The sequence below is a fragment of the Salvelinus namaycush genome, chromosome 42, assembly GCF_016432855.1.
Source record: "Salvelinus namaycush isolate Seneca chromosome 42, SaNama_1.0, whole genome shotgun sequence".
Classification (NCBI taxonomy): domain Eukaryota; kingdom Metazoa; phylum Chordata; class Actinopteri; order Salmoniformes; family Salmonidae; genus Salvelinus; species Salvelinus namaycush.
The window spans coordinates 16,905,604-16,920,515 of record NC_052348.1 but is presented as its reverse complement, the minus strand read 5'-3'; the positions used below and the strand labels follow the sequence as shown (position 1 = coordinate 16,920,515).

Below are 14,912 nucleotides of genomic sequence, written 5' to 3'. Positions count from 1 at the left end.
ATGGGTTTGTCATAGAGAGATTCTCATGGTTTTGTCGTAGAGAGATTCTCATGGTTTTGTCGTAGAGAGATTCTCATGGTTTTGTTGTAGAGAGATTCTCATGGTTTTGTCATAGAGAGATTCTCATGGGTTTGTCGTAGAGAGATTCTCATGGGTTTGTCGTAGAGAGATTCTCATGGGTTTGTCATAGAGAGATTCTCATGGTTTTGTCGTAGAGAGATTCTCATGGTTTTGTCATAGAGAGATTCTCATGGGTTTGTCATAGAGAGATTCTCATGGGTTTGTCATAGAGAGATTCTCATGGGTTTGTCATAGAGAGATTCTCATGGTTTTGTCATAGACAGATTCTCATGGGTTTGTCATAGAGAGATTCTCATGGGTTTGTCATAGAGAGATTCTCATGGGTTTGTCATAGAGAGATTCTCATGGTTTTGTCATAGAGAGATTCTCATGGGTTTGTCATAGAGAGATTCTCATGGTTTTGTCATAGAGAGATTTTCATGGTTTTGTCATAGAGAAATTCTTATGGTTTTGTCATAGAGAAATTCTCATGGTTTTGTCATAGAGATTCTCATGGTTTTGTCATAGAGAAATTCTCATGGTTTTGTCATAGAGAGATTCTCATGGGTTTGTCATAGAGAGATTCTCATGGGTTTGTCATAGAGAGATTCTCATGGTTTTGTCGTAGAGAGATTCTCATGGGTTTGTCGTAGAGAGATTCTCATGGTTTTGTCGTAGAGAGATTCTCATGGTTTTGTCATAGAGAGATTCTCATGGGTTTGTCATAGAAAGATGCTCATGGGTTTGTCAGAGAGATTCTCATGGGTTTGTCATAGAGAGATTCTCATGGGTTTGTCATAGAGATTCTCATGGGTTTGTCATAGAGAGATTCTCATGGTTTTGTCATAGAGAGATTCTCATGGTTTTGTCAGAGAGATTCTCATGGTTTTGTCGTAGAGAGATTCTCATGGTTTTGTCGTAGAGAGATTCTCATGGTTTTGTCGTAGAGAGATTCTCATGGTTTTGTCGTAGAGAGATTCTCATGGGTTTGTCATAGAGAGATTGTTATGGTTTTGTCATAGAGAGATTCTCATGGGTTTGTCATAGAGAGATTCTCATGGTTTTGTCATAAAGAGATTCTCATGGGTTTGTCATAGAGAGATTCTCATGGGTTTGTCATAGAGAGATTCTCATGGTTTTGTCATAGAGAGATTCTCATGGTTTTGTCATAGAGAGATTCTCATGGTTTTGTCATAAAGAGATTCTCATGGGTTTGTCATAGAGAGATTCTCATGGGTTTGTCATAGAGAGATTATCTTGGGTTTGTCATAGAGAGATTCTCATTGTTTTAGTCATAGAGAGATTCTCATGGTTTTGTCATAGAGAGATTCTCATGGGTTTGTCATAGAGAGATTTTCATGGGTTTGTCATAGAGATTCTCATGGTTTTGTCATAGAGAGATTCTCATGGTTTTGTCATAGAGAGATTCTCATGGTTTTGTCATAGAGAGATTCTCATGGTTTTGTCATAGAGAGATTCTCATGGTTTTGTCATAGAGAGATTCTCATGGGTTTGTCATAGAGAGATTCTCATGGGTTTGTCATAGAGAGATTCTCATGGTTTTGTCATAGAGAGATTCTCATGGTTTTGTCATAGAGAGATTCTCATGGGTTTGTCATAGAGAGATTCTCATGGTTTTGTCATAGAGAGATTCTCATGGTTTTGTCATAGAGAGATTCTCATGGTTTTGTCATAGAGAGATTCTCATGGTTTTGTCATAGAGAGATTCTCATGGTTTTGTCATAGAGAGATTCTCATGGTTTTGTCATAGAGAGATTCTCATGGTTTTGTCATAGAGAGATTCTCATGGGTTTGTCATAGAGAGATTTTCATGGGTTTGTCATAGAGATTCTCATGGTTTTGTCATAGAGAGATTCTCATGGTTTTGTCATAGAGAGATTCTCATGGTTTTGTCATAGAGAGATTCTCATGGTTTTGTCATAGAGAGATTCTCATGGTTTTGTCATAAAGAGATTCTCATGGTTTTACTAGGCATACAGTATATTCGTCGTATCTTCCCAGTCATGTTACTTACTTCACCCCTTGCAGCCTGGTTCCTCTCTAGGTTTTATCCTAGGTTCTGCCTTCTAGAGAGTTTTTCCTCGACCCTGCTCGGCGTTGATTGCTCTCTGGGGTTTTAGGCTGGGTTTCTGTAAAGCACTTTGTGACAACTGCTGATATAAAATAATATTAAATACATGTGATTGATCAATTACTTTGCATATGTTTTGGCCATGGACTGTCTGAGAGGACTGAGGAGACTTGAGTTTCACTGGAGACTCTTATAGGAAGTGTGTATATTCTCGGCCCTGTGCGTTATTTCCACAAGCCCCGTTGGCTGGTGATTGATAAACTCAGTAGCAGACATGAAACTTTGGACTCGGAGCTTGTCGTGGTTTTACAGATAATTGGGAATCCTAATAAAATACTAAATAAATACTAAATACCAAAACCAAAAATCCACACCTAGAAAAACGTAATGCAAGCTTATATCTTGTTCTAAATGTAAGGGTGAATGAATATCTGTGGAGCCTGTCATTCTAATCTCAATTTATGGTCTCATCTTTTTATGTCTAATGCCTCTATGGGAATCTGAAACAGACAAGCACAATATGCCAACTCAACCCCTTCTAAAACACACACACTGCACAATGAATGAGCTCACTGAAGTAGCAGACATGAAACGGACTCGGAGCTGTCGTGGTTTTACAGCAGAACCCTGGTGTCATCCTGTATGTGTGTTACTTCTCAAAGGTTTCAGCCAACTTCCCTGCAGTCTTCTTTGCAGCTGTCATTGAACATTTCCATAATCTGCTTCAAATTGTGAGCCAGAGTCGCCCCTATTATTCCAGATGAATCATTTCATATTTCAAATATGCGATTCAGTCATTCAGTCTCCGTCTGAGAGGAATATGTTTAGTGAGAGACTGAGGGGATTTTCTCAGTGCACATGTCAAAACACAACTCGGCCCACTTCCCTTTCCATGTTTTGGAAACGGGGCCGTCCGGTAATCAGCAACTATGCTAACCACATCCTCATTTCCTGTTATGATATTTCAGTTTTCCTTCACTCAATTTTGGCTCATTAAGTAATATTTCATCACATTAAGCATAGACATGAAGTGCTTGCTTTCACCCGTAAATGAATTAGATCATAAGATTCTGAAATACATTTGAGCTAAATTATCAGAGGGACCTAGCCTATTGCTGCTGATTGAGACTTTACTTACACAAACTATGCAGTAGGATATATTCACTTCCTGTTCTTCTTCTTCTTCTCTTCCATCGCACCCAACACATTTCCATTCCAGATATGTACAGCACTGCAGATATGAAATTAATAGTAATAATCGTAGTCAAGGAAATTAGACGGAGAGACAGCAAACAGTAAAAGTGCAGTAGCATCCTGTAGTAGAATGCAACATCCTTTATCTTTGAGGAATTCTCCTGTGTAAATTCAATCTATCCCCATTCCCCACTGTGTCTGTCTAGGAATGTTTATTATTAATGGTGTGGCTCTGCCCTCCTGTGGTCGCCATAGCTACTGGATCAACCTCCCTAGTGCCTCATCAGAAGGCTCAGCCCCACAGAAGCTGTCTGTCCGACTGACTGACAGCCAGGTACTACCGTCGCACTGGCAGAACTGTCATCACTGTCTGTAAGTGACATTTTTGATTAGTCCAGTCAAGGGCTGTGTTGAGTAGTTCTGTGACTCCAATGGATGGGAGGGACACTCACAAATGGTGACGTTGGGTATTGTCTAGAGCGGCGAGAACAATAAGGTGCTCTCACTGCTGTTGTTTTCCTGACCCAATGGGGACATAGTGACAATGTCAGTTGTATTGTTCTACTGATGGACTATGCAGGGACCATGTTTTCTACCATCCCCTGAATCAGAAACCAATGAGGTGGATTATTCTGTAGTAAACTGTGTGGCCCAGAAGGAAATTGTCAGACTTTCTCTTGTTTTCTAGACTTGTTCAAAGTTGTTCAGTTTGTCATTATGAATTTCACAGGGGAATGGTTTTAGGCTACTACATTGTGGCTGCCTGGCTGGACTGGTTCTCTGTGTGTTTTTGCCAAATCCACATCACACAGCAGCACTGAGAGAACAAGAACTTTCAGAACCCTGTTCTGTGTTCTACAGATTTGCATAAATCTGTTGTTGCTACTTCGTGGACTTACAGTGCCTTCAGAAAGTATTTATACCTCTTGACTTATTCCACATTTTGTTGTTACAGCCTGAATTCATGTCAGTCATGTCAGTCATGTTCTGTCAAAACATGTTTTTTTTAAAACATTTTTGCAAATTGATTGAAAATCAAATACACATATCAAATGTATATAAGTATTCACACCCCTAAGTTAATACATGTTAAAATCACATTTGGCAGCAATTACAGCTGTGAGTCTTTCTGGGTATGTCTCTAAGAGTTTTACACATCTGGATTGTGCAACATTAATTTTTTCTAAATTCTTCTAGCTCTGTCAAATTGGTTGTTGATCACTGCTAAACAACCATTTTCAGGTATTTCAGGTCTCTTTTAAATGTTTTCTTTTTTTTACCCCTTTTTCTCCCCAATTTCGTGGTATCCAATTGGTAGTGTCTACTGTATTGTCTCATCGCTGCAACTCCCGTATGGACTCGGGAGATTGCGAAGGTCGAGAGCCATGCGTCCTCCGAAACACAACCGCACTGCTTCTTGACACAACGCACATCCAACCCAGAAGCCAGTCAGAGGAAACACCGTACACCTAGCGACCTGGTCAGCGTGCACTGCGCCCGGCCCGCCACAGGAGTTGCTAGTGCCCGATGAGACAAGGATATCCCTGCCGGCCAAACCCTCCCTAACCCGGACGACGCTGGGCCAATTGTGCGCCGCCCCATGGGCATTCCGGTCGCGGCCGGCTGCGGCATAGCCTGGGCTCGAACCCAGAATCTCTGGTGGCACAGCTAGCACTGCGATGCAATGCCTTAGACCACTGCGCCACCCGGGAGGCTTGCTATAGATTTTCAAGTAGATTTAAGTCAAAACTGTAACTCAGGAACATTCACTGTCTTCTTGTTAAACAACTCCTGTGTAGATTTGGCCTTGTGTTTTAGGTTATTGTCCTGCTGAAAGGTGAATTAATCTCCCAATGCCTGGTAGAAAGCAGACTGCTCAGTTGAGCTTCTTTGCGAGGCATTGGAACACCTCCCTGGTCTATGTGGTTGAATCTGTGCTTGAACTTCATTGCTCGACTGAGGGACCTTACAGATAATTGTATGTGTGGGGTACAGAGACGAAGTAGTCGTAAAAAATCATGTTAAAAACTATTCTTGGACACAGTGAGTCCATGCAACATACTACGTGATATTTCAGCATTTTCTTTAAAATTATTATTATTTTGTAATCTAAAAACATAATTCCACTGACATTACGGGGTACTGTGTTTAGGCCAGTGATTAAATCTAAAATTAAATTCAGGCTGTAATACAACAAAATGTGGAAAAAGTCAAGGGGTGTGAATACTTTCTGAAGGCACTGTATGTAGGTTCTCGTTATTTGCTAAATAATCAGTGCAATAATTTGCTTATTAGTGTTTTGAAACATCAATATAAATCTTTCTCAAAAGGTCGAAATCTTTCCCGCATAGTGTAGTATCTGGGATCTACATCTGTTTATATTAGTTACTATGCTGTTACTAAGCAGTGATTATTACGACAGTGTTACGTTACTACACCTAATAGGAAATGCACATGCGCACTAGTGTGCCCGGGAGAACTGTAGAGCACGAGAGGTTTTGACTAAACGAAAACTAACTGTACTCCGTCTCCTGCCTGGTCATTTCTCCACAACACAAATATTACAGTGGCGACGAGGTGATTCAACTTCTTTAACGGACATTGCTTGAAGGGAAGAATGTTGCGTGAGTAATGAAACTCAAAATAATTATGTAATTCGTCAGTTATTTTTTATTTTCTTTCGCCAGTAAAAAACGGCTAAGCACTGCTAGCAGATACAGTGTTCAGGAGCTGCCAAGTAGCAAGACTATTGGAGTCCAGAATAGCGACACTGCCCTCTGGTGGTTAAATAAAATAAACTGTCATTGAACCCATTGAAATTAGGCGATCTCGGTGGAGAAATATTGTCAAGAAGGAAAAAAAAAAAAGGAAGAAGGAACGTAACACGGTGTGTACATTATTACAATGAGTGCAGTGAACGAAGTAATTGCAGAAACTTCTGAAGTGAAGAATTAGATGAAAATTAAAGAATACAAGGAATAAGGAAACTGAACAATTAACTGTGAAAATGGCAACCATTGGTCGAGTACCAGAGTTTGAGGCTACAAAAGAGGATTTTGATTCCTATTTGGAGCGTTTTGAGCGTTGGCTGGCTGCAAATGAAATCAAAGATGAAAAGAAAGCAGACGTATTTCTCAGTGTTTTGGGTCCAACTGAGTATGGATTGCTGAAAGGTCTCATTGAACCAATAAAAGCAGTGGAGTTGAACTATGCAGAACTGACTGAAACTCTTTCAAGGCATTTCAAGCCTAAGCCAATTCTCATTGCAGAACGTTTCAGATTTTACCAACGTCACCAGAGTCAAGGGGAAACCGTGGCAGACTACATCCTTGCTTTGAAAAGGCTGGCAAGTACATGTGAGTTTGCACTATTTCTTGATGATGCTCTTCGAGACAAGTTTGTATGTGGTCTCACAGGTGAAGCATATCACAGAAGGCTTCTGTCAGAGAAGGACCTGACCTTTCGGAAAGCCTGTGATATCGCACTTGGACTCGAGCTTGCCCACAGGGATACTATTGAGCTATCGGGATATGCAGAACGTCAGAAAGGTGTTCATAAGGTCAGTGATGCACGTGGTGAAAAAGGCTCACAAAAGTCACACTTTTCTCAGTCCCGTCCTCAAGGTTACACAAGAACAAAGCAGCCCACATCTCAAAGGTCTAAGCCAAGTTGCTACAGATGTGGGGGAGATAATCATCAGCACAGTGAATGTCGATTCCAAAATGTAAAGTGCCACAATTGTGGAAAGGTTGGACATTTACAGAAAGTGTGTAAAGCCTCAAAACGCACAGCAAGAGCGCACAAAGTGTCAGATGCAGCACAAGAAGAGGAAGGTACAACTGAATCAGTATTGGAACTGTCCACAGTGTACACAGCTCAACAACAAAAAGATGGAATCTATCTCAACATGGAGTTAGCGGGAAAACCGGTAAAAATGCAGCTGGACACCGGAGCGTCTGTATCTCTGGTTCCAGAGAGACTCTACAAAGAAAAACTGAAAGAGTGCCCTCTTCAGCCAACGTCCATCCGCCTTTCTTCATACACTGGTGACACTATTCCTGTGTTAGGGCAGATCCAGGTACCAGTCCGGTATGAGGGGAAGGAGTGGACGCTACCGCTTGTCATTGTTAAAGGAGAAAAATCAGCCTTGCTAGGCAGAAACTGGCTACAAAAGATCAAGTTGAACTGGGGAGAAATCTTCAGTCTGAGAAAGGACAAACCAGTGAGTCAGGCTACACTCACTAACATGCTGGAGAAGCACAAAGAACTTTTCAATGATGGCTACGGCGAAATACAAGACTTCACAGCAAAAGTCAGAGTGCAAGAAGGAACCAAGCCTATCTTTCACAAACCACGTCCAGTTCCCTATGCTCTTAAGGAAGCAGTAGAGAAGGAACTGGACCGCCTACAGAAGAATAACATAATCACGAAAGTAGCGAGGAGCGACTGGGCCGCTCCGATTGTTGTAGTCCCAAAGAAAGACAAGACCGTCAGAATGTGCGGTGACTACAAGGTCACAGTAAATCGCTGCATACTACCAGAGGAATATCCACTACCAAACGCTGAAGATCTGTTTGCCACTCTAGCTGGTGGGAAGGTTTTCAGTAAGCTGGACCTGGCATTCGCTTATCAGCAACTGAAGCTGGATCCGGAGTCAGAACAGTATCTGACCATCAATACACACAAGGGGCTATTCAGATTCAATCGCTTGGCCTATGGAATCTCGACAGCTCCAGCGATATTCCAACACACAATGGATCAGATCTTGGACGGTATAGACAACGTTGTGTGCTTCATGGACGACATCCTCGTGTCAGCACCAACCATTGGAGAGCACCTTGTAGTGCTGGACAAAGTGATGTCAAGACTGGAGAAATACGGAGTGAGAATGAAACGCAGCAAGTGTGAGTTCCTCCAGGACTCAGTGGAGTATCTCGGATACAAGATTGATGCACAAGGCCTGCACCCAACCAACAGCAAGGTGGAAGCAATCGTACACGCACCAGCACCCACAAATATCTCAGAGCTGAGGTCATTTTTGGGGCTCCTGAACTATTACGGAAAGTTTGTGGCAAACTTGTCCACATTGTTGCATCCGCTTCACCAACTGCTGCAGGCCGATACAAAGTGGAATTGGTCCCCACAATGCGAAGAAGCATTCAAGACTTGCAAACAGCGTCTGCTAAAGAGCAAGTGGCTTGCCCACTACAACACAGAGATGAAGCTGAGACTCGCGTGTGATGCATCTCCATACGGAGTAGGAGCCGTCATCTCACATGTTCTATCGTCAGGTGAAGAACACCCTATTGCATTTGCATCACGGACTCTGTCACCAAGTGAGAGAAATTATGCTCAAATTGAGAAGGAAGCCCTGAGCATAATATTCGGAGTGAAGAAGTTTCACAAATACCTGTACGGAAGGAAGTTCCAACTGCTGACAGATCACAAGCCTCTGTTGGCCATCCTTGGACCAAAATCAGCTATACCAACCCTTGCTGCACTTCGAATGCAACGTTGGGCTCTGATATTGTTAGCCTACGACTACGAGATTGAGTACAGACGATCCAGTGATCACGCAAATGCAGATGCACTATCAAGACTACCATGCAATAGTGACTCCGACAGTGAAGATGATAGAGCAGTCTTCCAGATCTCTCTCATTGACGAACTGCCCATATCTGCTTCAGACATAGCAGAGGAAACAAGGAAAGATCCAGTGCTTTCCAAAGTCTTGGACTTAACATTAGGAGGTTGGCCAAACTTCGTAAATGACGATAACCTTCGTCCATTCATCGACAAGAAAGACCAGTTGTCAAGCACTGTGGCAAAGCACCAGCTACAGCAGAAGAAAGCTCATGACAGACACTCAAAGACTGTCAGAGGATTCAAAGAGGGAGAGAGGGTGATGGTACGTGATTTCAGACACCCCAAGAGCCTGTGGAACTCAGGTGTGATCTTGCAACGCAAAGGACCTTTGACTTACCAAGTCCAAATTGGTCATCGCCAGGTCAACGTTCATGTGGATCATCTGCTACGGTCCAACGCCCCAGCAGAGACACGCCGAGAGAACAATAACGACCCCCAGGACTATTCTCCTGACTGTGGACGTACGGGAGAGACAGAGCCTGACCTTCCACCCGAACCTGGCCCACTACCGGAAGCCCAGGAGGAGCGGAGATATCCTATTCGACAGCGAAAGGCACCTCAAAAGTTTGACCTGTGAGTTGAGCTGTTTAAGGTAACAGACAGTAAAACAAACAAACACTTTAATATGTCCTAGATAAAAGGAAAGAAAACGGACATTACCTGGGTTAGTTATTAGGACACAAACTCCATCTTCGGGGCAGAATAATCCCCTGGATTTGTGCTGGGCTCTGAAAAGTCTGCTTCAACCCAGTAGTTGAAAAATGTTAAGAATGCATTGTTCAAATATTGCATTAGTAGTTCCCTAACATATTTACCTTGTTCTCTGGGAGTTAAAAACTATGGGGGGAGGAGTGTAGTATCTGGGATCTACATCTGTTTATATTAGTTACTATGCTGTTACTAAGCAGTGATTATTACGACAGTGTTACGTTACTACACCTAATAGGAAATGCACATGCGCACTAGTGTGCCCGGGAGAACTGTAGAGCACGAGAGGTTTTGACTAAACGAAAACTAACTGTACTCCGTCTCCTGCCTGGTCATTTCTCCACAACACAAATATTACACATAGAACCTTAACCAAGGTGAGCACATTTAGCCTATACATCCAAATGTTGTCAGCAAGGACTCTTAAAAGCACAATCAACATGGCCACCGAGACAAAAAACGCAATGTTTGCTGTTCGTAACCAGCGTTTTTAAAAGTCCCTGCTGACCCATTATATGGCTAATAGATTTCCTTATAGCTTAGAGGAGCTGTGGTAATCTGTTTTGATTGGCTAGCCATCAAACCACACAGAGGAGCATGCAAAGAGCTGCCTGACTTTCAGCTCAAGCCAAAATATGTCCATGGAGAGTGTTTTTCCCAGTATGCACTATTTTCTACTTTCTGTGTATGCGTTTTCCCTCTCTCCTTCTCGCTCTCTCTACATTTAATATTGACAGGAGGTAAGTTGTCTAGAACAATTTGTAATCCTCCCCAATAAAGCTTTTCATAGTGTTTGTACTAGTTGGTTTGATAAGATACTGAAGACATACTGAACACATTTGAATGTGTTAACCATTTAATGTGCAGTCAATCAGTGATGCTTAGTACCCTGTCTCATTGCACGCTTGTTTGTCACATTTATTGTGCCTTTTGTGACAGTTTGTGTTTTGTCACATAACACTTTAATTACAGCTTAGTGGGACAGTATGTGATTTAGTGTACATATGGATCCTTCGTAGGGGCTAGGGATATAAATGTCTCTGAACCATGGCAGGGGCTAGGGATATAAATGGGTCTGGGCCATGGCAGGGGCTAGGGATAGAAATGGGTCTGGGCCATGGCAGGAGTTAGGGAGAGAAACAGGTCTGGGCCATGGCAGGAGTTAGGGAGAGAAACAGGTCTGGGCCATGGCAGGAGTTAGGGATAGAAATGGGTCTGGGCCATGGCAGGGGCTAGGGATAGAAATGGGTCTGGGCCATCTAGGCAGTCCCTCTCATCTCTCTGTTGATCCATGTGCTGTGCGTGTTCCCTGTTATTTGTCGCTCATAGCAGTGAGACTGTAAGTGCACAAGTATGCTTTGATGGTCTTTGTTTATACATCAGGCCCCTTTGAATCAGTCGTGTTCCAGACCGCCATTGTTGTTAATGAATTAGTTCAGTGTTACGTTCAGATGAGAATTTCCAAACAAATTATTTTCATGGTTTTCCTCGCCTTTGTTCCACTTTTAAAAGAGGGCAACGGGGCAAATACCACAATACTGATCTAAGTTCTGGTATTATTTGTCTACAAAAAGCTTAATCAAGATTCCACTAGATCACAGTGGAAAATGTGAGAAATTCAACACATTCTTCCTTCGATACAGAAGACGTTTTAATGCTAGCGCTTTCATCAAAAAGAAACCATTGAAAATAATGAAGATAGAAATGATGATTGGCCCTCCAAATCCTAGTCGACTCGTCCAAGGTGCAGAGTGACAGCCAAAACATCCCTACTCTGCCCTGCCAGGTTAGGATAGAAGATACTCAGTTAACACATCCAAAGAGAAATCTATAGCATTTCTAACACAAAGTAGACGTGGAGGAGCCCTCAGAACAGTGTAAATTGTGCCGCTCGCAGATTCTAGAACTGTTCATGGACCAAGTCTTTCTTACATTTGCCAAAGAAAAGAGGTTATTGCTTTTTACTACTATAGATGAAAGAGGAGTATACTCTCCCCTGGCCGTTTCAGTTGGCATTTGATCCCTCTCCCTGTATTGTTGATTGTTAACATTGTGCGAAGGCAGTTAAATTAATTATGTATACTCCTGTCCTATGATCTGTTACAATATTCCATTGGAAACCTGGGTTCAAATAGTCTTTGAAATCTTCCAAATACTTATACTGTGCTCAATTGAGCTTGTCTGGCGCAAAGGAACCAATAGACTAGTCCTAAAAGTGCAAATGCAGACCATCTGGCACTCCGGGCAGACTCAATTGAACACTCGTTGAGATCTCTCAAACACAATTTGAACCCTCGTCCACAATCTTCGGTGTCATAGTTAAAACATAGTGGCATTTAGGGGTTACTACAATCTGAGGCATGTGACACTGTAGTGTGGTTGTGCGGTGCAACAAGAATGTAGCACGGAGATTATACATTAGGATTGTGTCCCAAATGGCACCCTATTCCCTATATAGGGCACCATTTTTGACCACGGGCTCTAGTCAAAAGTAGTGCACTATGTAGGGAATTGGGTGCCATTTGGGATGCAAAATAAGTCTGGATGAGGTCAGTGTTATACATAGTGACAGGGAACACAAACGGGCATAGAGTGATTTTCTCACTACATAACACAAGCAAAAGGATAACATGGAATCAAGAGATTATAATTCATTTCAGAAACCAAAACAAGCCATTCATCACATTGACACATTATCCAACAGGTCTTGAAGTAATCAGGAACACATGAACTTACATTTGATTTTCTTCGCATCACATGACATCAAATCAAGCAATATTGAAAAGGTAATCAACTGAACTGGATGAATCAACACTTTTTAATGACACGATGATTGTCACACCTCAACTCGGCCCAACGAACAGTCCGATGGTGTTGAAAAAGGAGAGACAGTCCTCTTGCACGTTACCGCTTTTAGGAAGTTTCAGCTTTTAGCCACTGGTTGAGTAACTTGTGCTATCATGGACATGCTAGGTGCTGACATGTTTAAAAAGCTAACTGAAGTTTTCCAGTCATAGCTGTCAGGTAGCCTAGCGGTTAAGAGTGTTAGGCCAGTAACTGAAGGGTCGCTAGTTAGAATCCCTGTGCCGGCAAAGTGGAAAAATGTGACGTTCTGCCCTTGAGCATGGCAGTAAACCCCCAACAACAACTGCTCCCCGGGCACGGAGGATGTGGATGTCAATTAAGGCAGCCCCCCGCACCTCTCTGATTCAGAGGGGTTGGGTTAAATGCGTATGACACATTTCGGTTGAATGCATTCAGTTGTGCAACTGACTAGGTATCCCCTTTCCCATCATAGTTGTCATCATAGCCGCCATCAAAGCCGTCCTCATAGCCATCATCATAACCGTCATCAAAGATGTCATCATTGCCACCATCATAACCATCATAACCGTCATCAAAGATGTCATCATAACCGTCATCAAAGATGTCATCATAGCCGCCATCATAACCATCATAACCGTCATCAAAGATGTCATCATAACCATCATAACCGTCATCAAAGATGTCATCATAGCCGCCATCATAACCATCATAAAAGCCATCATCAAAGCTGTCATCATAGCCATCATCATAACCGTCATCAAAGCCGTCCTCATAGCTGTCATCATAGCCGCCATCAAAGCCGTCCTCATAGCCATCATCATAACCGTCATCATAGCTGTCATCAAAACCGTCCTCATAGCTGTCATCATAGCCGTCAGACATATAGTAAGTGGAGGAATTAGATAGGAATGGTTCACTGTCTCCATCACCAAGTAAGTTGAGGGTTCAAGTACAGGATGACTTTCTGTAGGAGCAAGGACTGGGTGGAGATGGATAACTATTCAGCAGCTTTAATGGTCAAACCACATTGAACACCATCAGCCACCGGAACTAGAATTGTCTAGACACTTCCTGTGTCAATAAAGCTTAACCCTACACAATTAAAGCATTTGCCAATAGGAAAACAGATAATTAGTTACCAGGTAAACACAGTTATTTAGTGTAACACAAATTCCCAACATATCAGCAATGAGTATAACTGCCATAAAAATGAAATAATTACTCAGGAAATAATCCTACAACAGCAACACTGCTCTCCAATACTCTCGAAATCTCTCCAATACTCTCAAAATCTTTCCAATACTCTCAAAATCTCTCCAATACTCTCGAAATCTCTCCAATACTCTCGAAATCTTTCCAATACTCTCGAAATCTCTCCAATACTCTCGAAATCTTTCCAATACTCTCGAAATCTCTCCAATACTCTCGAAATCTCTCCAATACTCTCGAAATCTCTCCAATACTCTCGAAAGCTCTCCAATACTCTCGAAAGCTCTCCCCTTCTTCTCTTCGTAACTACTGATATATGAACAGGTTTTTCCCACCACCTATCAAGTCCTTTCAGATCTGTTGCTTTGAGTGAAATGTTGCGGGTGAGACGAGAGATATTTTTGAGGGTATTGGAAACAAAATTGTAGAAGGATGGTTTTGACTTCTGAGATACTGTCAGATTTCCACCATTTTATTTACGCATATGAAATCCTTTCCAAAAAAACTATTATCTTTCTCATTCACTCATGACCCAACTGATGAGATGTGTCCCATGTCTCAACATTACCCCAGTGGTCTTGGGACACTCATCTAAGTCTAAATGCCCATTCCTACAGGAGAATGAGGGTCATGTTCATTCGGGCAAGTCCATGTAGTCTGTTTCAGTCCGGTTACTATCCAAAATATATTATTTCACAATATGCATCACATCAGATATGCGAATGACGTCCACACACTAAACAGAGCATCGTATAATAATGAAAACTACAAATGTGGTCGACTATGAACAGTACAACCCAGAAATACACTGAAGCTGCCAATGGGCTAGATCTCAAAGGAGGGCAGAGGGAATGGGACATTAAACACAAGGCTATGCTACACTCGGCTTCTTCAGTCTAACTACAGATGTTCAGGCTGTGTGTACATGGACTTGATTACTATCGACGCAAGAGAACAGACCGGCAATGAGGACGTATGAATCAGCCCTGCTAGAACCAGGACCCAGACCATTCTAGAACCAGGACCCAGACCATTCTAGAACCAGGACCCAGACCATTCTAGAACCAGGACCCAGACCATTCTAGAACCAGGACCCAGACCATTCTAGAACCAGGACCCAGACTGGTATGGTTCCTGGCTGAGGAACCCAGTGCACTCTGGTGTGTCAGAGAGCTAG

The 14,912-nt window shown here is 42.4% G+C and overlaps 1 protein-coding gene across 1 annotated transcript; it reads right to left on the bottom strand.

Annotated features, from left to right (window-relative positions):
* Positions 1-12,973: 12,973 nt before the first annotated feature.
* On the bottom strand, positions 12,974-13,408 carry LOC120034762 (prostatic spermine-binding protein-like). Its single transcript, XM_038981365.1, has one exon. It carries the CDS (start codon positions 13,406-13,408, stop codon positions 12,974-12,976), a length of 435 nt encoding a protein of 144 aa, XP_038837293.1.
* Between the last annotated feature and the right edge of the window lie 1,504 nt (positions 13,409-14,912).

Excerpts from the sequence above, each read along its gene's own strand:
- LOC120034762 (XM_038981365.1), bottom strand. The coding sequence starts at position 13,408 with ATGTCTGACGGCTATGATGACAGCTATGAGGACGGTTTTGATGACAGC.